Source organism: Cryptomeria japonica, chromosome 8 (genome assembly GCF_030272615.1).
Source record: "Cryptomeria japonica chromosome 8, Sugi_1.0, whole genome shotgun sequence".
NCBI classification, from domain to species: domain Eukaryota; kingdom Viridiplantae; phylum Streptophyta; class Pinopsida; order Cupressales; family Cupressaceae; genus Cryptomeria; species Cryptomeria japonica.
This window is the reverse complement of record NC_081412.1, coordinates 279,579,989-279,600,168: the sequence shown is the minus strand read 5'-3', so window position 1 is coordinate 279,600,168 and position 20,180 is coordinate 279,579,989. Positions and strand designations below refer to the sequence as shown.

The window sequence follows — 20,180 nt, the reverse complement described above, 5'->3', positions numbered from 1 at the left end:
TATAGCTGAGATTTGGGATGGTAAAACCAATCAAAAAGGGCACTCAAAACAGCTTCTTCATTTCCTTTGTTCTCTTGCCTGAATCTGCTAAGTTTTTGCCACATTTTAAACAATTTGACTGGAAAAAGCCATTGGCAAAGCAAATTAAAAGGTGCACCCTTACATCCTTGACAGAATTGGCCTACATCCTTGCCATCTTTGATCACATTGTTGGAGTCTTGGAGATTTGAAGAGAGAATGTCATGGACTGTTGGTGTTTCCTTTCAAAGCTCCATACCTTAGTCATTTCCACGCCACTTCCTTCACCACATCCATCATCAATCTTGAATGTTGTTTTTATTTCATCTTTGGATGACTGCAACTTTGAACATCCTGCAAGAGTTAGCTGGAAAGCAAGAATATGGCAAGATGCCCTTACAACCTGATCAGAAAATACTACAACTGCAATGAGCAACAAACAAATGATGATTGATGATGACAAAATGGACCAGAAGCTGTATGGAAGTTGAGTTTTATACGGATACAACAGGTAAAACTGAAAACTATTTGCTCTCTGCCTTTTAGGCATCCAGCACTATGATTGGACATAAGTGAATTATATAATCAGGAGAAAATCTTAGTGCACACTATGCTGTCGTGTATATTAGCTTAGAAGATACTGAAATCGGATGTGCAAATTTGCGAATTCTACAAGAAATTTAATATCTTTGTTAGTTGCTCATGGGAAGGGCAATTTATTCTTGATGCTCAATGAGGTTCATTTTCCTCTGTTCTGCAGATATTTTTCTTAATAGGACTACCTGATTTAGTGCAGATTCTTTTTCACATAAGAATATCAGACATGTTCTAGGGTATCAGTTATGGTTACAGGGAAGGAATCTAGTTATGGTGATGAAACAATGTATGATGCCATTTTTGTTTAAAAGGGATATATATCTATGGTTTTTGAAGATTTATACACAGCAATTTTGTATTGATTTCTTTAAAATTAAACTTGGGAAGGACTTAAGTACTCCTCTGCGTAACATATATAAACCACAATGTATATGTTAGTACCATAATACAAAGAAATTCATCAACTAAATTTTTGCTTTCCACATTTTATAATCTTTTTATTTAGGTTCTATTAACTTATTAAGTATGCACATAATTTTTTTTGTTAATAATAAATTATCAGTTTTCAAATGGCATGCTATAACATAACATCAGCTTGACAGTCATACATCCTTTTTGTATTGATTTATGTTTATGGTTTCCATTGGTGTAGCGCTTGCATGAGGAAAACGAAAAGCTTTTTGAGCGACTTACTGAGAGAAGTGGATCGGGAGGCTCACCGAAGGTTTCATTTTATCTTCCATTTGTCCTTTTTGTTAAATAAATCTCAGTAGTGTGAAACATTCTAAAATATAATTACTGACAAATTGTTCCATAATTAAATTTTGCTTTTCTATTTGTCTGCATACATTTTTTGCTTCACTTTCTGTTAAGCATTCAAAAAATGATTTTTTTACCAGAAGTTTGTTTGGTAAAACCTCTATATTTTGTCATCACATATTGTTTCGTACTTGATAGCCAATAAGTCTGACGAGGTTTGACAGTGTACATATTAATGGAAGATGATTTAATTTCTATAGAGGTTGAAATTTGCTATTTCTTACTCATCAACACCATTGTATCTACTCTATAGAGAAAACTGTCTCCACATGAACATGATTATTTCCCTATTGTATTTAGGGAGGTGTTCTTAACAATCATGAGAATGCTTCACAAATTGAAACACTTCTTTTCCATGAATGAATACCATGCTTGGTAGTATAAATAAATTAGTTATCTGTAAACATTCAACCATGTGCAAGTAGTTGATATTTGGTATACCTCATGTATAATTGGGCAAGTAATATGCATACACAGTGTAAAAACCCATATTAATTAATCTTTATGGCGTACTCATTATTTGGCAAACTTTTATAAGATATGGATAAATATTTGCTCTAGTAACTAAGAAAAAAATAATATGAGAAGCAAGCAACATGAACTGGATTCTTTTTTAATTATAACATCAAATGGAGCAACTCCAAATGGCAAGAGGGATGCAAGATGAATTATTGACGCATTCAAGACAATTATTTCTTTCTTTCCATATCTCATGTAACTGCTTTCTACAGCATTGTCCATGGCCCTACTGTACTCAGCTAGTTCGGTTCTGATCCTAGTTTGGTGTTGGGTTGGGCTGGGGTTTGCCTCAGAAACCTTGGGTTAACCTAGACTGTTCTTGGGAGGACCATGGTGCACATGGAAAACAACAATTTTAAAACACAAAATCTATTTTAATAACAAAAAAGTATTTGCCAACCCTAATTGTGCTCTAAAGTAAGTTCACCACACAAGCTGAAAGTTAATGCAGAAAATAAAAATCTTAAATCATGCCCCAAATCCTGCTGTTGTTTACACATAAAAATCACAATCAGCAGCTTTCTAAGTTGGTCCGGTAAATGGAGGGGCCTCATCCTTAAAATGCTTATTCCTTCAAGGATTTCTGTCCTCCGGAAAGTACATCGCACAAGAGTTTCCATCCTTGGGAGTATAATTCAAAATTTGAATTTGCAAATGTCATGAATGGAAACTACACTTGGTGCTAGTCTCATAAAAATAGGCATCAGAAAGTGGGCCCAATAATTTTCATATTCTAAATTTCACTTTTTCCCCTAGGCACCTAGAATCAATTACATAAAAGCAATTATTACAATGGCTAAATAGTCTCATTTAGATAACCGGAAAAATAATAAAATAATTTGTTCATATTTGAGAAGGGGACATGACATTATTTTGGAGAATAGACAATGTAAATTCTAGAGTTCTAGTTCTACAATTCCTCCTTTTGGCAAAGATAGACCCACAATTCCTTTACTGTGAGCCTGACATGAATGAGGAAAAACAGACCTCCTATTCCTTTATTGCAAGTGTAACATTTCGTTGAACAAACCCTCAACATACACAAGCAGCTGTCAAACAAATTGTATGCAAAAAGCAACCCACGACTGTTAAAATTTTGATTGTAAAATCACATTTTTAAAAATTGTGGCCAAGATTTATGCTAGTGCTGGGCAAGGAAGGGTGATTTTCTTGTAAGGTGAGGGGTTGAGTAATAGATGTGAGTACTAATTTGGCTTATGATTTTTCATGTACTGACAGAGTTTTGTAACTATGCTATTAATTATTTTACTGTACCAATAGTCCAAGACCAAACCATATTAACAGCTCTAGAATTCGTATGCTATGCTATGTAGGGTAGAAGTGACATACATTGCTGAAGTGCCAATGATGATACAAAGTTCGTATAGGTAAATGGTTCCAAGTATGCCATACAACATAAGCAAAATTATATTGTACGGATGGAGAGTAGTAATGCACTATGAGCTCAGCAGGAACTTGTTGTACGGTGAAGAACTGTCGTACGTTGCTACCTAGAAACAACTGCCATACGGTGTAGGAGAGAAATGGTGTGAGATGAAAGCAAGTGCATACGGGATGATGAAGATGTTGGACAAATTGATGACAAGGGTGTCATATGGGATAGAGACCAGGACATCGTATGGAATTAGATGACAACCGCCGTACGGACTGAGTCTGTCATGTGGGATGGAAAGGGTGTTGCCGTACGGACTGAGGCTTGGATGAAGGCTGTTGCATGAGTTGGAAAAAAAATGGTATGACTCGATGAGAAGTTTGTATTGCCAAGAAGTGACGTACTTTGCCTTGCTAGGAGTTTCGTTGTATAGGTGCTTCTACCGGTAAAAAATGAACCTGCCTAGGACTTTGTTGTACCACAAAAATGCCTTTAGTGAAAGTGCCTTGAAAAATTTATAAGTTCTCTATGGAGTAGAGAATATATAAAATGGCCAAAGGTATAAAGATATTATTTCTTTTTCTAATGTTTTAATGCACTATAGTTTTTTCACTTTAAATTTTTCCTTTTTTGCCCCTCCATGTTTTACAATATCTATTAATTTGACCTCCACTTTGCTTTTTATTTCTGGCACCTCAATAATATTTTCTAATTTTAATTTTTAATCAAAAAATTCTTCTTATACCTTTTGCCCATATCGTCCTCTTCAATTTCAATTTTCTTACCTTTATTGCGCTATAAGACTTTTTTCCGTTAAATTTTTTTAATTTTTAATTTTTTCAAAATTTTGATTTTTGCCTCTTTATTTTTAACTCCTTGTTCTTTCCACTGTCTTCATCATTGATCTTTCTCTTTGTTCCTCTATACCTATCGGATAGTTTGACCTTTATTTCCGAGGCATATCGCCACCAATAGGTGAATGACTACCTCTTATAGCAAGTGTTTTCATAACACACACTCGCATATTCCAAACCAAAAATCTTATCAAACAATAGAGTAGGCCCCATACCTTTGTAACGTCCATCGACATATCGCCCTCCATACTGTTGGTATCATGTTGCCTCTTCGCCATCAACCTCTGGTGGCCTTGTTGGATTTGTTATTACTCATTGGAGTGTGTTTGATGTTGGTAGCGGTGGGGGTTCTATGCTATTTTTTTGACAATGCTTGATGATGTCTTCGTTGTACCCATCTTATTCAGACATGAACCTATCGTTTGTCTTTATTATAGCCTTTAAACATGGGCCAATTTCTTTCTCATATTCATCAAGATCAATCTCTTCTTTCGGGTCATTCTCAGGTTTTGCATCTTGTGTGGCTTGCTACTCCTTCCTCCTTTTCTTGGCTTCTTCGTCTATGTTGTGTGCCAGATATTCGCGGCGCTCACCTTTGTATGGCGCGACTCATCTCCAATAACCACCCATTCATCTCCACAATGTCGATGTTCAGAAGAAGCCATTCATCATATGTTTGTGAATGCACGACACAACAATGCCTTACACATGCTTCCGCACCAGTTGTTCTTCAACCAGATTGTTGCCTCCTTCGGTCCAGTCTTCTTTTGGTACAAATTGTTTTTTTGTTATCACTGGGTCCTCCTCTAATGCCTCGCCCCTTCCTATAGTTTATCCTCCTTTGGTTGGATATCCCAACATATTGATTTCCATGGTAGGTCCCTTTCTCTCCTCATAAACATTGAGCTTCGATCCGTTAATGGGGTCTCGTGTGGGTGTAATCCAAGGTTGCCAACTTAATTGCACCATTCTCACCAACCTCCTTGATTTTATAGGGACTTAGCCACCGAATTTTGAATTTCTCAAGCTTGATCTCATTATGATCATTATATTTTAAAACCAACTACCCTGGCTGAAATTTCATTTTCTAGAGGTGTTTGACGTCGTTGTCATTGCATGGTCTCGGTGGCCCATTGTGCCATTATCCTTTGCTTGTCTAACTTGTTGAGGGTGAAGAGTTGTTCCTTCAAGCTCTCAATGTCGCCAAGCTTGTTCTCCACAACAATTCTCTAGCTTGTAACCATGTAGTTGGTGGGGACCACTACTTGTTCGTACATCAATTAGAATGGTATATGGCTTGTTGTCACCTTCTAAGTCGTATGGGAAGCCCACAGTATGGCTGGCAATCTTTCTTTGCAATCTTTGTACTTGACCCCACACAACTTCTAAATGACGAAGACGAGTACCTTGTTTCTTGACTCTGCTTGGCCATCGGCTCTTGGATAATATAGACTAGATAGGTTGAAAGGTTTTGAATTCTATTGTCATTTGTCGGATGACATGATTGACAAAGTGCACCCCTCTATCATTTGTGATTTGGATTGGGATGTTGTACCATGTCACTATCTTCTCATATATAAACCTTGCTGAATTGATGGTTGTGTTGTTTGGTAGTATCCTCTCCTTCGCCCATTTTGTGAGATATTTAGTGACTACCATGATGTATCAACCTCTATGTATTTGGTTGACCTTCAATGGTCCAATGAAATCTAGGCTCCACCTCTTGGAGAGTTCCTATGGCTACGAGGGGAATAGCGACATGTAGTCTCTATCCTGGGGTTTGTCGGTTCTCTAACGGGTATCACATTTGACTACCCATTTGCAGGCATCTGTGTGTACCATTGGCCACCATAACCCTACTAGTAAGACTTTGCTTGTCGTAGCATTCGGTCCCATATGGTCTCCAACCAGACCTTCATGTGTTTCCTTCAACACTCTAGGTATCTCTTCTGGCATGACACATCTCCATAGCACTTGGTTAGGACCCATTTATGAGCTAGAAGGTTTTGCTTTTGAGTTCCAGTTTCCTCTTGCCTAGCAACATCTCCCTTGGGAAGGTGGAGGTAGATAGGTACTCCCTGATGCTTTCATACCACGGAGGCAATGCTGCGATCTAGAACAAGTGAGCATTTGGGAAGTCCTCATTCACACCGTCAGGTGGCTCTCCCGACTTGATTCTTGACATTTGGTTGGCAATGACATGGCTTTTCCTTGATTGCACAATGATTGTGAAGGTGAACTTCCGTAGCAAGAGCAATCATTTGCTTACTCGTCCCTGAAAGATTGGATTGTTGGTGGTCGACATAAAATGTGAATGGTGTTGCTAGCAAATTATGGTGGAACTCCTGCATAGAGTACACCATCCCAGTGCCTCTATTTCAATCGTACTATAGTTCCTCTTTGCCTTCAAGAGTAATTGATTGGCAAAGAACATTGGGTGATCTAGCCCTTGTGATCCTACATGTGCAATTGTAGCCCCAATGGCATAATTTTAGGCATTTACATGCACATGGAACTCCTTGTTCTAGTTTGGGTATGACAGGATAGGTGCGCTGACCAATCATGTCTTGATAAAGCTTTGTCTCGCTCATTCCCCCATGTGAATGGTTGTCCTTTCCTTGTCATCATATCTAAGGGGTATGAAATCCGGGCAAAGTTCTTTATGAACCTTTTGTAGTAGTTGACATGCCCCAAGGAAGGATTTTACCACTATGACGTTCACAGGTGCCTCAATTGTATGATGACTCCTACCTTGTCTAGATTAGTCTTCAATGTTGCCTTGCAGACTATGTGACCAAGTAACTTGCCTTGGGACACCATGAATCAACATTTTTTTGGATTCAACACCAATCTTTCCCTTTAGCACCTCTCCATGAATTCTTTGAATGTTGTTAGGTGAATGTCTTGCCTATTGTATATGGACTAGTAATGCGAGAAAGCTTTGAAATTCTCTATTGAAATCTTGTCAAAAATGTGTAAAATAACCTTTTGGAAGGTTGTTGGGGTGCTGCATAAACCGATTGGCATTTTGTTGTATGCGTACACTCCATCTTCTACTACAAAGGTAGTCTCGAGTTTATTCTCTTCGACAATACTTATTTGGTTGTACCTCGAGAATCCTTCCATAAATGAGCATATCTCATGGCCCACAACTTCTTCCAATATGGTACCAATAAATGGGATTAGGAATGGATCATTAAATATTTCTGCATCTAGGCTCCTGAATTCCACACATATCCTATTTTGGTTTGCCGCTTTGAGGGAAATTACAATCGACGACACCCAATTGCTCGTTTCCACTTTAAAAATTATGCCTGTCTTATATGCTCAATTTCCTCATATACCTTGGCAACATAATTCTTATTCATTCTGTAAGGTCTCTTTTGTATTGGTTGCACACTAGGCACGAGGGGAATTCCGTGTGCGTAGAGCTCTGGTGGTATACCGTTTAGGTCCTTGTATGTTCAAGTGAAGGTGTCCTTATATTCCATGAATATTTTGAATGCAGCTCCTTCAGTACGGGGTCCCAATCGTCATTGACCAAGATGACCTTTGGGTTATCTTCATTGCTTAGATTTATCTTTTTACACTAGGCTCCTCATATTTTATTGTCTTGTCTCTTTCAAAGTGATGGGCTGGCCTATCATCTACCCATGCCACTCCCTCCTTGTACTCCTCATACTCCAAAGGGAAATTATTACTCTTAGCACCTTGGTCACCTTCATCGACTTCCCCAATCTGTAGCATGTTGCATTTGTGGTGGAAGACTTCATAGTCTTCCATTTGCCAGTGGAATAGTCCATTTAGGAAACTTGTCTCGTCTTCAGAATAGTCTTCTAGCTTAGGCACCCCTTCATCATTGGGTTCCATGCCTTTCCTTCCTTCGTCCATACCTAACTCTCCGTCTTCGGCTTTTGATTTAGAGGATGGCAATTCCTCACTCATCGCCTGATTTCTGAAGTACTTCTACCCTTCACTCTCGATCGAGAGTCTATTCCACTTCCAATTATTATCCACCTTTGTAGCAATCAACCATCCCCTCCCAAGGAGTGGGTCGTATGCCTTCTTTTGCAATGGGATGACTAGGAAGTCCAAGAAAAATTGTTGTGTCCCAATCATTACTTTTTTTGCCATGAGTGTTCTCAACGACTTGATGCCATGTTGGTTGGCACTGATCAAGTGGAAGGTTGGTGGCCAGAGTGTTGGTCTTTCATGGCATTTCCAAGTTTCTTTTGGCAACACATAAACTACTGAGCCTCTATCGACAATGGTATTTGTCAGCTGTTTCCCCATTGTTTCCATCTCGATGATAGCCAACTTCCTATCGATGCTCACTGTCAACAACATAGGATCAATGACCTGTTACCTTCACATGATGGTCTTGTTGTCAAATCTTCTTATGACATACATTGGTTTTGGCAGCCTTTGTTGTCACTGTCTATATTAGTGGTTGCCATTTTTAATTATCGCTTGGTTTATAGGTGGTGTATTACCTTTACAAGTATTGTTGTTTGCAGCTCTTGTACTATATTCTTCTAAGACTCCAATTATAGTGGAGTACTGGCGGCTTCATTGGAGGCTCTTCTCTCATTCGCCATTGCTCATTCCATGCCGGCTTTCGCTTCTCGAAGTCTCTCCTCCACATGGGGATCTAGGTATATTGCCTTAGTAGTTTGTAACTTGGTTATCACCATAACTTCCTCATCCGGTTCCTTCACACCAGCATATTCATCCCTTTCTGCTTTGGGTTGTCAATGGCTTCATGATTCCCGGGTCCACACCACTTGCATAACATTGTTGAGTTATTTTGACTGCTTTGGCACTCTCGGGCAAAGTGACCTCATTCTTTGCACTTTCAACACTGGATCATTGGCCTCCCTTTCGTGTTGTATTATATTTTTCTTTGCGGGTCACTATTGTTGTTTTATTTGTTATTACTCTGCTTGTTGTGGTATCCGCCAAGTGATGCATTGGAGTTGGGAGGTGGTTTGGGTGGTGTGGTTGGTGGGGTTGATTGTTCCCCCTGAGTAAAGAGCACTCCCGTGCTTCTTGTTTTTAGGTTGCATAGGCATTCCTTGATAGAATGTCCTAGTACCTAATAGATGTTGCAAAACAATTCTTTTTGATAGGTTGTTTCTATGTGACATACTTTACAATTAGTGCACTACATTTCTTGTTTTCCTTAGGGTTTTCTTTCTTGGCCTTCAGTTCCTTCATCATGCACAACATATCCCAGTCTCAAGGCTTGCATTGTCTTCGACTCACTATCACTGTTGCTATCCTTCAAGCTCTCATTGTTGCTTGCTTTTTTCTTTCCCAGTGAGGATGTTTTGTTCTCACTCTCAATGTCTATCACCTGGTTGTAAGCATTGACATATGAGGACGTAGGTACTACTTTCATTTTTTTCTGTAGGGAGGGGATCAGTCCCTCGAACTACCTTTTTTTCAATTCGTCGGTTGGCTGGTTTTCCATCTTACCTAGCAAGTCCTTGAGCCCATGATTGGAAGCTTGTACGATCTTGTGCTTCCCTTGTTTGGTATTATAGATTTCAGCAATAATTTCATTATTATCTCCTTCTTTAGCACTTCCCAAGATTCCATGTGTGTGTCCTCTAGTTCTGAGAACCAGTCAATGGCCATTCCATGTAACGTTGTGAGAAACGCCATCAACCAATAATCTTTATCTAGCTGACTGCTTGCCAACTAGATAGCTTCACATGTCTTACAGTGCCTTATAGGGTCCTTTGATCCATTCCCTGTGAACTTAGGGAGTTTCTACTTGTCGATATTTGGACTCATCGAGGGAGTCACCATCCTCCTTAGTTGGTATGTGCCCTGTGCTCGTGACCTGATTGGATTGTTTTGCTCTGGATGTTCTAGTGCTTTACTTGCACTCATAGCCATGTGTGAGCCCTCTACACATCCACCTTCAACATCCCTTGCACTTCAGTTACCTTCCTCATCGTTTTTGGACTATCTCCTCCTCGAGGTCTTTGGCTCATTTCCTCCTATTCTTGTTTCTTCTGAGATGAATAGGTTCTCAATGCAATGCAAATTATTTTTAAGTATTTCGACAACCTCGTTCTCAAGGTTCCCTCCTTCATCCTCTTCGTCCCATATAGATTGTATGGATTGGTAACTCTTTGCGGACTTGGTCCCAAAGTTTCTTTCATCCTCTTCATGTGATATTGATTGTATGGACTCGTTGCTTGCTTCGTCAACAAGGTCTTTATTTGCTTCATCAAGGAGTGATAGGTGTTTGGCAATCTCTTCCCACTCACTCATACGGTGTGTTGTGTCTTTCTCGCCGGATGGTTTCCATCTCTTCCGATTAGGACTTTTGCTAACACTTCTACTCTAACTTCTTGTTGGACTTTCTGATTCCTTGATGATTCTCCACAACTACCATCGTTGTTCACTTTGCTCTCTAAGCCGGAGAGATCTTCTTAGTTATCCCTCTCCCTCACATGTTCTATCCTCGTTTGGTCGTATGGGCATAATCACTAGAGGTATGACGTCTACTTGTGTTGTGTTCTTCTTCCTCCCTCCGTTTCCTTTCCTCATACCGTTGTAGTATATTTTTCGGATTCGTATTGTCAATGACGCCAAATGTTTACTTGGGCAGTATTATGCTACTTAACATATAGTGTAAATGGAAATATCACTTACAAAACATATAATTTCAAAACAAAGCAAAACTAAGTACAATATAGTTTCAGAAAGATAGAGCATTTACTCCAGTATGCAATGTGTATATAGTAATGATAACAGGTCCCCAACTCATACAAAATGAGTACATAAATAGTAGTCCATGGTTGGTTGAGATCAAAGTTTTAAAACTCGGACTTGTCATGGACTCTGCAAACCAAAAAATTGGACTCAGACTCAGACTCGTGAAAGACTCGCGAAAGACTCGGCAAAAAAAAAAAACCATAGTTTTACAAAAAAAACATAAAGAAATTAATGCATTTAGACGGCGGGACGCGTTTCCGGGATGGCAAATTTTTTTGCCAAATTTGGGGACGGCAAAGGGGACGGCGATATAAAATAGGAAAAATTTAAAATATATAGGAAAATTTCAAAATTCTAAATGTTCATATGAAAACATGGATAAAGCATGCATACATACATTATATTCATATGAAAACAATAAAACATGGATATAGCATCTGTATGATACTATGAAAAGTTGAAAACATTTTAGAATGTAAATTCTGAACATACAACATTGTTAATACTCAATAGACAATATGCAATTATGCATTCATAAATCAGAATTTCAATTCATTCACATTGTCAATATGCATATCAATAGACTCGGAGGTTAAATTTTCCCTACTTCTATCGACGCAGTTTCCCCCCATATTTTTCAACGGGGGTTTGGGGGCAGCGTCCCCAAGGTGGGGTCAAGGGGCAGCGCCCCTTGTGCGCTCCCTGTCGCGATACAGGGCGGGGTCGAGGGGCAGCGCCCCGCGAGACCAAAAAAACTTATTCTTTAATAAAGGCATTGGGTGTTATTTTTCTATTGACTTGCCGAGTTTGGCGATTTTCTAATCTGTGTCAAAATGCCCAAAGGCTACACTGCTGCTATATAGTTTCATTGTCAAAATTATGAAATAAATTAATAAATTTAAAATTTAATTAATGTTATCTTTTAATTTTTTTAATTTTTAATAACAATTTGAATTAATAAGGGGCCTATATTAGAAAATTTAAATAAAAAATTGAAAATACGACTTTTTTAATTTTTTAAATATTTTTTAAGGGCCTTAGAATGGGGGACATCTGGCCGTCCCTGGGACGGATTGGGGACGTCCCAACCGTCCCCGGGACGTACGGACGTCCCCCATAGCCAGGGCAGCCGTCCCCCCGTTTCGGGGACGTCCCCTCAAAAAACAGGGCAATTTGGGGGAGGGGGGAAACGTCCCCTGGCCGTCCCCGAAACGTCCCCGGGACGGGGACGGGGGTTTTCAGGTCGGGGATGCGTCCCCGGGTAACTCTGCATAAGAGCCATAATTGAAACATTACACATGTCATATGATCTCCAAACACTCAATATTTGAAATTTCATCATTCATACTCATAGTTTCAAACTTTAAAATGTATAATAGCAGCATAAGTTTTTAAATTTCTACAAATTTACATATAATGATAGGTCTAGATCTTGGGGGAGAGAGGAGAGACTGAGATATAGAGTGGTAGAGAGAGGGGATAGAGGAAGAGTGATAGGGAGATAGATAGGTCTAAAATTCGGGGCAGATAAAGTGAGTGAGATAGAGAGAGCGAGAGAATGCTAATAGGAGCCTATTGATTATTGAAATTTGATTAAGTCTGAAAATTTAAAAGATCTTCTAAAACCTGGAATTTGCATTATAATTCCTAGAGATCTGAAACCACTCTCAAACATTTCATGTATATATTCTAATGAAGAGAATGAGACTGATTTGAAAAAAAAAGATTTAGATAATTTTGACGTGTTATTTGGGTTACTAGACTCGCGAGTCTTTAAAAAAGACTTGCCAGGACTCGCCTCGCGAGTCCATGGCGAGTCGACTCATGGCACCACTGGACTCGCGAGTCCGTGGCACTGCTAGGAATTGTCAAGTAATAACTACTCATCGAGAACAACAAGCACAATTATATGACTTAGTCAACTAACTACTACACGCTTAATACCTTCGGCTAACCAATATTTATTTATAAACAAACTTGGCACATTTTGCCGACTACAGGGTAAAAACCTATAAAGACACAACACTTGGTATGTTAAGTGTTCATTATATATAAAATATTTTTCACTTGTTTTTAGCTCTAATCCATTTGTGAGTATTTTATAGGCACATCACTATAGGAAACCACTAAGTGGTATTGCAAAACAATGGGTACAAAGTTAAACCATGGGCTAAAAAATCACCCATAAGGGCCCAATTTTTTTAATGCATGACCCTTCATATTTTGTTGCTGGGGCACAGCCCAAGGTCCCATTTGGGGTGTAGAATATGCAAAGTATGCAATGCACACCCAACAAAGTTTACTCTTATTTTATTTGGAATTACTAACTTGATCTAGAGGCAAGAGTAACGATGACAATTGCTCTTTGCCCCTTCACTGCATATCTAATGCTACCTTTTCCTACTGGCTGATTGTAATTAGAAATAGTTAAATTAAATAAAATTAAGTCCATATTTCCTCTATTTTTGGCTTTTACTATTGGCTAAGAGGTATATCATATTGAATGCAATTCTTAGATTTAATCTTCTATGGAATCTTTCTTTTGGCTTGTCTATTCTAAAATTGATGTTCTATCTGCAAGTGGAAAGTTGGATCATATTGAATGCAATTCTTAGATTTAATGTTCAATGCAAGTTCTGTTGTTAGTATGTATGTTTTCCTTTGTGATAATCTTACATTGTTCTAGGTTGTATCTTATGCAAATTGATATATACTTTGAGGTTTGTTTTTATTAGTGTGTTTTTTCATTTGTGCATGTCTTAGGTCGCAAGCAGAGTTTCAAGAGGGTTCGATAATCTCCAGTTAGATGGCTCAGTCAGGTATTTTGTTATGAAGTTTTATAGAATACATTTACTCTTCATTTCTGTTTCATATTGTAACTTAAATTTCATGAATTTTCTAATGGCATGTCCTTTAGCAGGAATGGCAATTTCTATTCAAAATCTCCAGATCAAGGGTCATTGAGCACTGGTGGGACTTTATCTCTTGTGAAATCTGGCTCTCAAAAGATGAAGACAACCCCTGCTGGAGAGTATTTGACTGCTGCTCTGATGGATTTCAACCCAGATCAGTATGAAAGTTTGGCGACTGTTGCTGATGGGGCAAATAAGCTTTTGATGCTGGTAGGTAATTGAAGGAGGAAACCTTACTATAGTTATGAAAATTGGATTGACTAATAATGTAATATTTTATGGAACTGTGTGAAACTCTAGTTTCTATTTTGAAACTGCACATACTAAGAATAAGGAAAATTGCAAACAACTGTATAAGATTCATGGTTGTCAAACAAGTAAGAAGATCCGAGCGTTCAGCAAACTGAGGCTGCTGATATCTTTAATTCTGTAATGATTTATCTGAGACAAAAGCATGCAGCAAATCTCAATGCCAAATGCAACTGGAAAAGGAAAAGTGTTAGGGTGGCATTTCCATCCATGCAAAGTATGTACAAACTTTAAACAGGCAGACAAGCAAGCTAACCAAAGTTATGGATAAAATATGTCTTTACTGACTATTCCTAAAGCTCTATAAAAACTTTCCTGATGTTTCTCAAAGTTGAAGTTGGCAGAAACACAAGTTTTTGGTAATCTTGAGAAGACATTTGACATCTATTCTTGCTGTTGCTCTTATCCTGGAAAGTTTCCTGTAGAAGAAAAAATGGTGAATCTTTCAGCATCACTAAATGAGAAAGAGTTGGAGAAACTGAAAGATCTTAATGTGGAGCAAAATGTATTAATTTAACTATAAATTACTGGTTTTGGCTCATGTTTGAGTATGCCAGTATGCTATTATTTGGGGGTTTGGATACATTTTGGGTAGGTCGGTAAAAAAAATATTAAAATCATTGCTATATGCATATTTTAGCCTAGAAACAAGAACTAATATACATATTGTTGTTAGCCATACAAAATTTGTCATATTGTGTCAAGTTTTATGCCATGCCATTCGTTTGTTGGTCACAAGTCAAATTCTCAGTATAAAGTTTGTTGCTTGTGACTTTTAATTCATTTTTGAGTCCTTGTTTGTGATTTTCAATGTTGTCATCATGGATTTTAGGCAACACCTATGCAAGGCTTAGAAGAAAAGCTTTTTCAAGCATGCCAAACGAGGAATTGTGAAGTCAATTATAGGGACAAGGTAGTACAATATAGAGGTAGGGAAGTGAAGTGGAGAGCTTCTAGCCCATGCTTTGGTGAAGCAAAGGCTCCTAAGGGCAAATTCAGGCCAGGAAAAGGTGGTGTGATCATCCAAAGGATGCGCAAGGAAGAGAAATATGTATTCAAGAGTTAAAATCACAAACAAATGTGTCTAAGAAGTTTCGGTGTGTCCCTAGGGGGACCAAGGTTATTTTGCAAGCTAGAAATCGCTTAGGTCATAAAGTGTATGGGCTTTTCAACGTCAATGAAGAAATAGATCACTTAATTGACCCAAAAACACATTTCATTTAAGTGGCCAAACCCAACAAAAGTTAGAATGAGAAAAACACTTTTTCATTTACAAGGCAAATGTCAATGAAGGATTAGAATGAAAATGTGCATTTTTTGACACTAAGTGGATTTGTGCACATCAGATGGCTTGATTGCTAGTTTATCTAGTTAAAAACATAAAAATAGTGAAGTTGAATGTGGAAGGGTGGGCCTATATGTTTACTTGTCACTCTGTAAGTTCAAAACATAACAAAAGTGCAAATGAGTGTCCAAGTGCATCCATGGAGAGGTGATTGTCAAGTTGTTGACTCAAAATTAGATCAAAAAGTGCAAGTGCTTTGAGGTGCGCACGAGTCTCCCCATGCTTGGCCACACTATAGTTAGCATAAAATGACTTTGTAATGTTTTGTTAAGTTGTCTAGATCCAACTATGTATTATTTTCTTGTTAGCTTGTGGGTAGTAGTGTTGGGAGATAGTTATTAGTAGTTGTTTGGTGATTGTTAGGTACTTTACATAGGTTTTTATTAGTCAAGAAATGTAGTTTGATCCTTGGTTGATTATCTTTGGTCTAATTCTGTACAAGAACCTGATGTGATTAAACATATGATTTAGTTACTCTATCTAATATGCATTATTATTTATATTCTTTTATGAATGTATTAGCCTTATCAAATAAAGAAGTAAACATTGGTATTGTTGCCTTTTTGAAGTAGGGTCTGAATTAAGACATTAATGCCATTAGACCCCAACAAAGGCTAGAAGAGACCGCAATGCGAGTAGGATCAAGGGATCAAATGATCTTGAAGGTTGGAGCAAAGAGAGTGAAAAAAATGACTATGGGGAGTAGCTAAAGAGACTCCATCAATGTAAATTTAAAGTTGAAGCTCAATTTAAAGAAAAAGTTGGAGTTTAGGAGTAAGTTAGAGTCATAGTTAGGAGTGAAAACATCAAAACATTTAAACCAATGTGATGAACCATACATAGGAAGAATGGGTGGAGTGAAGAAGTGTGCATTGATCTTATAAACCAAGTTTAGTTGGAGGAAATAATTGACTCCCCTAAGTGTATGTGAGTAATCTTTGAGGCATCAATGAATCGTTTATCAAAGACAACTTTGAGCCTAAGATACCTAGATTAAAGATTGGAGTGGGAAGAAGAGAGTTTGAATGTGGAACTAGTGGTATTTGGGCTATCAAGGTCTTTGGAAGGGTTGAGGGTTCGTGTTCGAATGTGCTCAAGGAGTGAAGGAATGTCTTGACCAAAATTACTTAGGGAGAAGTTTTTGAGGCATTACACTCACATTAAATGATGGTGATTCCTCCAGAAAGTTTTAGTGTCGAGAGCTAGCAACTACCAAAATCTTTTAGAGATGGATCCAAAGGCCCTCTAAGACATTGTAGAACATGTGTTATAATATGGGCATGAAACAAGCAAATGAACCAAAGATATTGGTTAAGGTGTGTTGCAACCACACTTTGGGGAGTGTTGATAGATTGATAAATAAAACATCCTGATATTGAGAAAGTGATATGGGAGAGACTGAACAAAGTTTTTGAAAAAGAGTTCAAATTATTAACGGATGATGATGAGATCCCTATCAGAATCTATAATCCTAGGTAGGGCAAGCACAAAAGCATTCAAACCTATAATAGGAGGGTCAAGGAATTACTCAACTCATTGGAGAGGGAACTAGATGATAGGAATGATGGTTTATTGAAGGGTTGATACCCTCAATTCAATAGAAAATGGATATATATCCCCCCTCATCATATAAGGTGGCATATGACTGGGTCTTGGAGATAGAGAGTGAAACTAAGACATTTGACCCTTTGAAGAAAAATGGAAAGGATTGTGATTCAAGTGACAATGAATTTGAATTGCTACAAGCTTTTTAAAGGGACACACAGAGAATGATGAAAGAATTAAAGGACACAAAAGAAAGTGAAGAACTTTGGTGTATTGATTGTAAACTAGGTAACAACTATAATGTCCCCATTTTACACAATATGGTTTCACAAGCTTTTGGCCAATTTCCGAGTTTTCTTGTATGTTGCTAGGTGAGTTGGGAAGAACTCTTGGAAGATGTAACTTTAGGATTTCTTGGTTTCCATTGATGGCTTTGAGCTTGGTTGGCGTCTTGGATCACAGTGACTTTTTGAAAAGTGTTTTCAGCCTCTTGGGGTTTTCTCCAAAGTTCTTGGAGAGAACGTCTATTTTTATTAGGTTTTTGTTTTGACACCTATCATCGTCCCATTGCCCGAGTTAGGTCATGGCGTGTTCAAATTTGGCTTTCGATTCCCCAATATTGCTTTTTGCATTTCAAATGGGAGTATTTAAATATTTATTCACTAAAGTTTTAATCTTAACGTTTATATTTCACTTTAATGTTATATTTTTTATGAAGTTATTTTATTCCCCCTTAAGCGGATGCCTAGGGAAGGGGGACTTGCTCATAGTCTTCTAATAATTTGAAATGTGCTTTTGGTGGGAAATACATTATTTCAAATTTTAAATAGGTTTATTTTCTCCCCAAAGCTATAAAAGGAGGTTTGGGGTTCTCAATTTCTAAATGTTGAAGAGTACACAACGAAATATTCTCAGATTGAACCTGTGTGTTTTTCCAAGGATTGATTGAGGATGAAAACTCTCTTTTGGCTACTGGTTTTGGATCTGGAAGACAATCCCTAACTGGTTGGAGTGGTTCTACTCAAGAATCACCAATGCTATTCATAGATTTGCAGATTTGGGATTTCAAAAAATGAAGATTTTTAAAGTATTTTGATTGCAGTTTTTTGATTTTCTTCTGGTAATTGTTCTCAAAATTTTTGGTGTGATTTAGAAGAGATTCAAAGGGGTTTTCAAACTTGGCTGTACAACCCTCCTGGAGCTGGACATACCATCCATGATTTGCTGAGATTGAGTGTTGAATGGTTTGAAAGTACTTGAGACTTGTGTAAGGATCTTCAATTTCTGGGCAACCATTTTTGAAGTGTTATTGAGGCTGTTTGTGGCTTATATAATTTTTTGAGAAGGTTCGTACTATAGATGGAAGACTCAGCGAGTCATGTTTTTTGCTCCTGAGTTTTTCAGATAAAATTATGCAGAGAAAACTTGCCGAGTTTTTGTGAAAAACTTGTCGAGTTTTTGGCGTGTTTTTCACAAAAACTCGGTGAGTGTCTGGCAAAAGATTGGCTGCATAAAAAAAGAGGCTCAAACATGTCAAAAAATTATCTATTTTTTTTTTCCGGGGGCATAGCCTCCGAAACTCCACTTGCAGCCCACGGGAACGAAATGTTCCCCCACAACTCCCTCTATCGTTAGTTTTTTATTGCACCTAACACCTTGTGCAGCTTGCCATTGCTGCCCCTCAAACCCATTGGGGTCTCCAATCCCAAACCCTGACTAGTTATTGGGATCTCGTCATATAAGAAATTTGATTACAATGAGGGGGTCTGGGAGTGGAGACCAGAATTGAGAAGTTAAACAACTAATTTTATCACTATCATAAAATCATTATCAATGTTGAAATATCAGACTATCAGTGTCAAAGATACAAATGTAATTAGTAGAAATTTAGAATGTCTCCCAAAGTTTTCACTAGACCTAGGAAGAAGAAGATGTAAAATGTTGTAATATGCAATTATTGAATTATGCTGAATCATGATGATGTTCAAAGGCAATCATCATTAATTCATAATAGTTGTCAGCTAACTATTATACCAGGATTCCACATGAGGATGCAATTTTGTACTCAATTTGAATTCCAAATCAATCAAATTTAATAGAGAACACTTTTTTACTCATTTATGGACTCATGGGATACATCTTGTCATTGAATTTTGCTAAAAATGTGTTTCTAATGAAATTTAATTAATTGTTAAATTGCTGAGTTTTTGCCAAGTCATTTTTTGGGATTGCTGAGTCCGAGTTTTACAACTATGGTCTGTACAACTATCTATGTTCTTAATCATGAACACCAATAAATATAGCATGCTGATGACTTCTCCTTTGATTTTCATGACAGTCATATGGTTGCAATGTCAGTTTCCAGCAATTCTGAGTATTTCTTAGGCTCTTCAGGATGCCATTAAAGGGACACTACCTGTATAAATCTTGATATCATCTAGGTCACAGTAGTAGCAGGCTGATGTCTAGATTCTAAACAGTAGTCATGGCATCCTAAGATTTCATTATTTTGAGCCCATGCATGATATATCAGAAACCATAATACAATCTATGGTTATTCTATAGGTAGAACCTAGCTCTGTTTCATTATCTCTGATCTAGTTATGGAAGAAGCAAAATTCTGCAGTTTTGTGCACCATGTTTTATACTTTATAGTAATGGAAAATTGAAATTATTTTCTTCTTATTAAAAAAATCATTATGTTGGTGAAGCAAGAGAGAAGAGTGAAGTTATATTTTCATGCCCTACAGCTGAATTCTTCTTTTATAGCACATTCTATGGATTTATTTTAAAAAAGAATGGCTGCAACAAACATCTTATAGTGCAATAGATTGTTTTATTCTTTTTTAAACAATTGTCATTTTATATGAAATCTTGGTATCGTACCAGGTTGAAACTGGAGACATTACTGAGTTCGTGCAAACTTGTGTTATTGAGGGAAGGCCTGGTATTACCTTGTGTCATTCAATACTTTCTGTCTCATAAAATCATTCAAATGAAAGGATTTTTTAATTTTCTTGATGCACCATTTCTTGTAATCCTTGTAATCTATTTTTGTACTGAACCAGCAATTATATTTTACCTGCTAATACTTTATTTCTTGATTTGCATCTCGATAAACCATATCTGGGTTCTTA

General features: G+C 37.6%; 1 protein-coding gene across 2 annotated transcripts in view; it reads left to right on the top strand.

Moving 5' to 3' along the window:
• The window catches only part of LOC131070585 (kinesin-like protein KIN-14L), a 153,291-nt gene that overhangs the window by 106,041 nt on the left and 27,070 nt on the right, over positions 1-20,180 (top strand). For both annotated transcript variants that reach the window (XM_058006167.2, XM_058006168.2), the window contains exons 14-16: positions 1,268-1,339; positions 13,696-13,751; positions 13,853-14,054. In XM_058006167.2, the coding sequence (XP_057862150.1) occupies positions 1,268-1,339; positions 13,696-13,751; positions 13,853-14,054 (330 nt within the window). The remainder of the gene's footprint in view (positions 1-1,267; positions 1,340-13,695; positions 13,752-13,852; positions 14,055-20,180) is intronic.